Source organism: Monopterus albus, unplaced genomic scaffold, assembly GCF_001952655.1.
Source record: "Monopterus albus unplaced genomic scaffold, M_albus_1.0 scaffold3430.1, whole genome shotgun sequence".
Lineage (NCBI taxonomy): Eukaryota > Metazoa > Chordata > Actinopteri > Synbranchiformes > Synbranchidae > Monopterus > Monopterus albus.
This window is the reverse complement of record NW_018131300.1, coordinates 1-1134: the sequence shown is the minus strand read 5'-3', so window position 1 is coordinate 1134 and position 1134 is coordinate 1. Positions and strand designations below refer to the sequence as shown.

The 1134-nt window shown below is 42.3% G+C and overlaps 1 protein-coding gene across 1 annotated transcript; it reads right to left on the bottom strand.

Annotated features, from left to right (window-relative positions):
* Positions 1-79: 79 nt before the first annotated feature.
* Positions 80-1044, bottom strand: LOC109954118 (obscurin-like; the record flags this gene model as incomplete). The annotated part of the gene is made up of 4 exons (XM_020589524.1): positions 80-182; positions 262-429; positions 618-731; positions 867-1044. Coding segments are annotated over 4 exons (563 nt in total), but the record flags the coding sequence as incomplete, so codon positions are not given.
* Between the last annotated feature and the right edge of the window lie 90 nt (positions 1045-1134).

Below are 1134 nucleotides of genomic sequence, written 5' to 3'. Positions count from 1 at the left end.
AAAAAAAAAAAAAAGTAATAGATTTAATCAAAACGGTTTGCCAGTCACATAGCAACAAATAAAAGTCATGCATTCATACCTGATCTTAGGTGTGGGGGCACTCTGTATGATGCAAGTGAACTGAGCATCCTCATCAGCAACAAAGACAGCATTCCTTATTTTATTCACAAAACGAGGAGGAACTGCGAGAAACAGTTAATTATAATATTTAGTATAAATCTAATCACCTGTCATTCTAGGGCTCTACTGTATGTCACGTACCTTGAACTGTGATCTTTCCAAGAGTGCTGGCATTGCCCGCTGAGCTTGTGGCGAAGCACATGTACTGGCCAGAATCATCTCCTGTCATGTTGTCCAGGATCAGCGTGCAGGAACCGTCAGGGTCCTCAATGATGATGTGATGAGGATCTGCCTGCACTGCACGCCCATCTGAATCCAAAAAGTAAACGTGTGTTTCATCAGTGCACTGGTGGAACACATTTGGCCTCAGATACTGTTTGTATACAGAATTTAGCCTTACACTCAGTGGTTCAGGGTATGCACCATTACTCCCTATCAGTCTATACACCATCCAGCAGAGAAAATAACTAAAAACGTGGTGCTTATGGCATACATACCCTTGTACCAGGTGACCACAGGTTTGGGTACTCCAGTGGCTTTGCAGGCTAGCTTAACAGTCTGTCCCAGTTCTGCTGTGCAGTTTGCCAGAATTTCATCAAAATCAGGGGGACCTGTAAAAGCAGAAACCATGAAAGGCTTACAATGTTTAAAAGCAAGAGAATATGAGAAAATATTGAAATACATTCTCAGTGATATGAGAGAGACTGAGGCAGAGAAAACCTAGGTAGTGTACATGTCATACTCACTCCATGCTGGCATGCTGTATCGCTGCTGCAGTTCTCTGAAATCTCTCAACCATGAGTTCTTGATTGTAACAGTTCGGGCCTGCAAGGTGTATTTCCTCATAGAGTCCTCACGTTCGTGCCAGATCTCAAAGGCACGGTCATCACCCTCTACCGTCTCGTTCACATCGATATTATTCAACTACAAAAAGAGATGAAGAACACATTTAAGCTTTTGTTCAGGAAAGGTACCTCACAGTAGCAGTAAATAAAAAGTCCTGAAAAGAAAAAA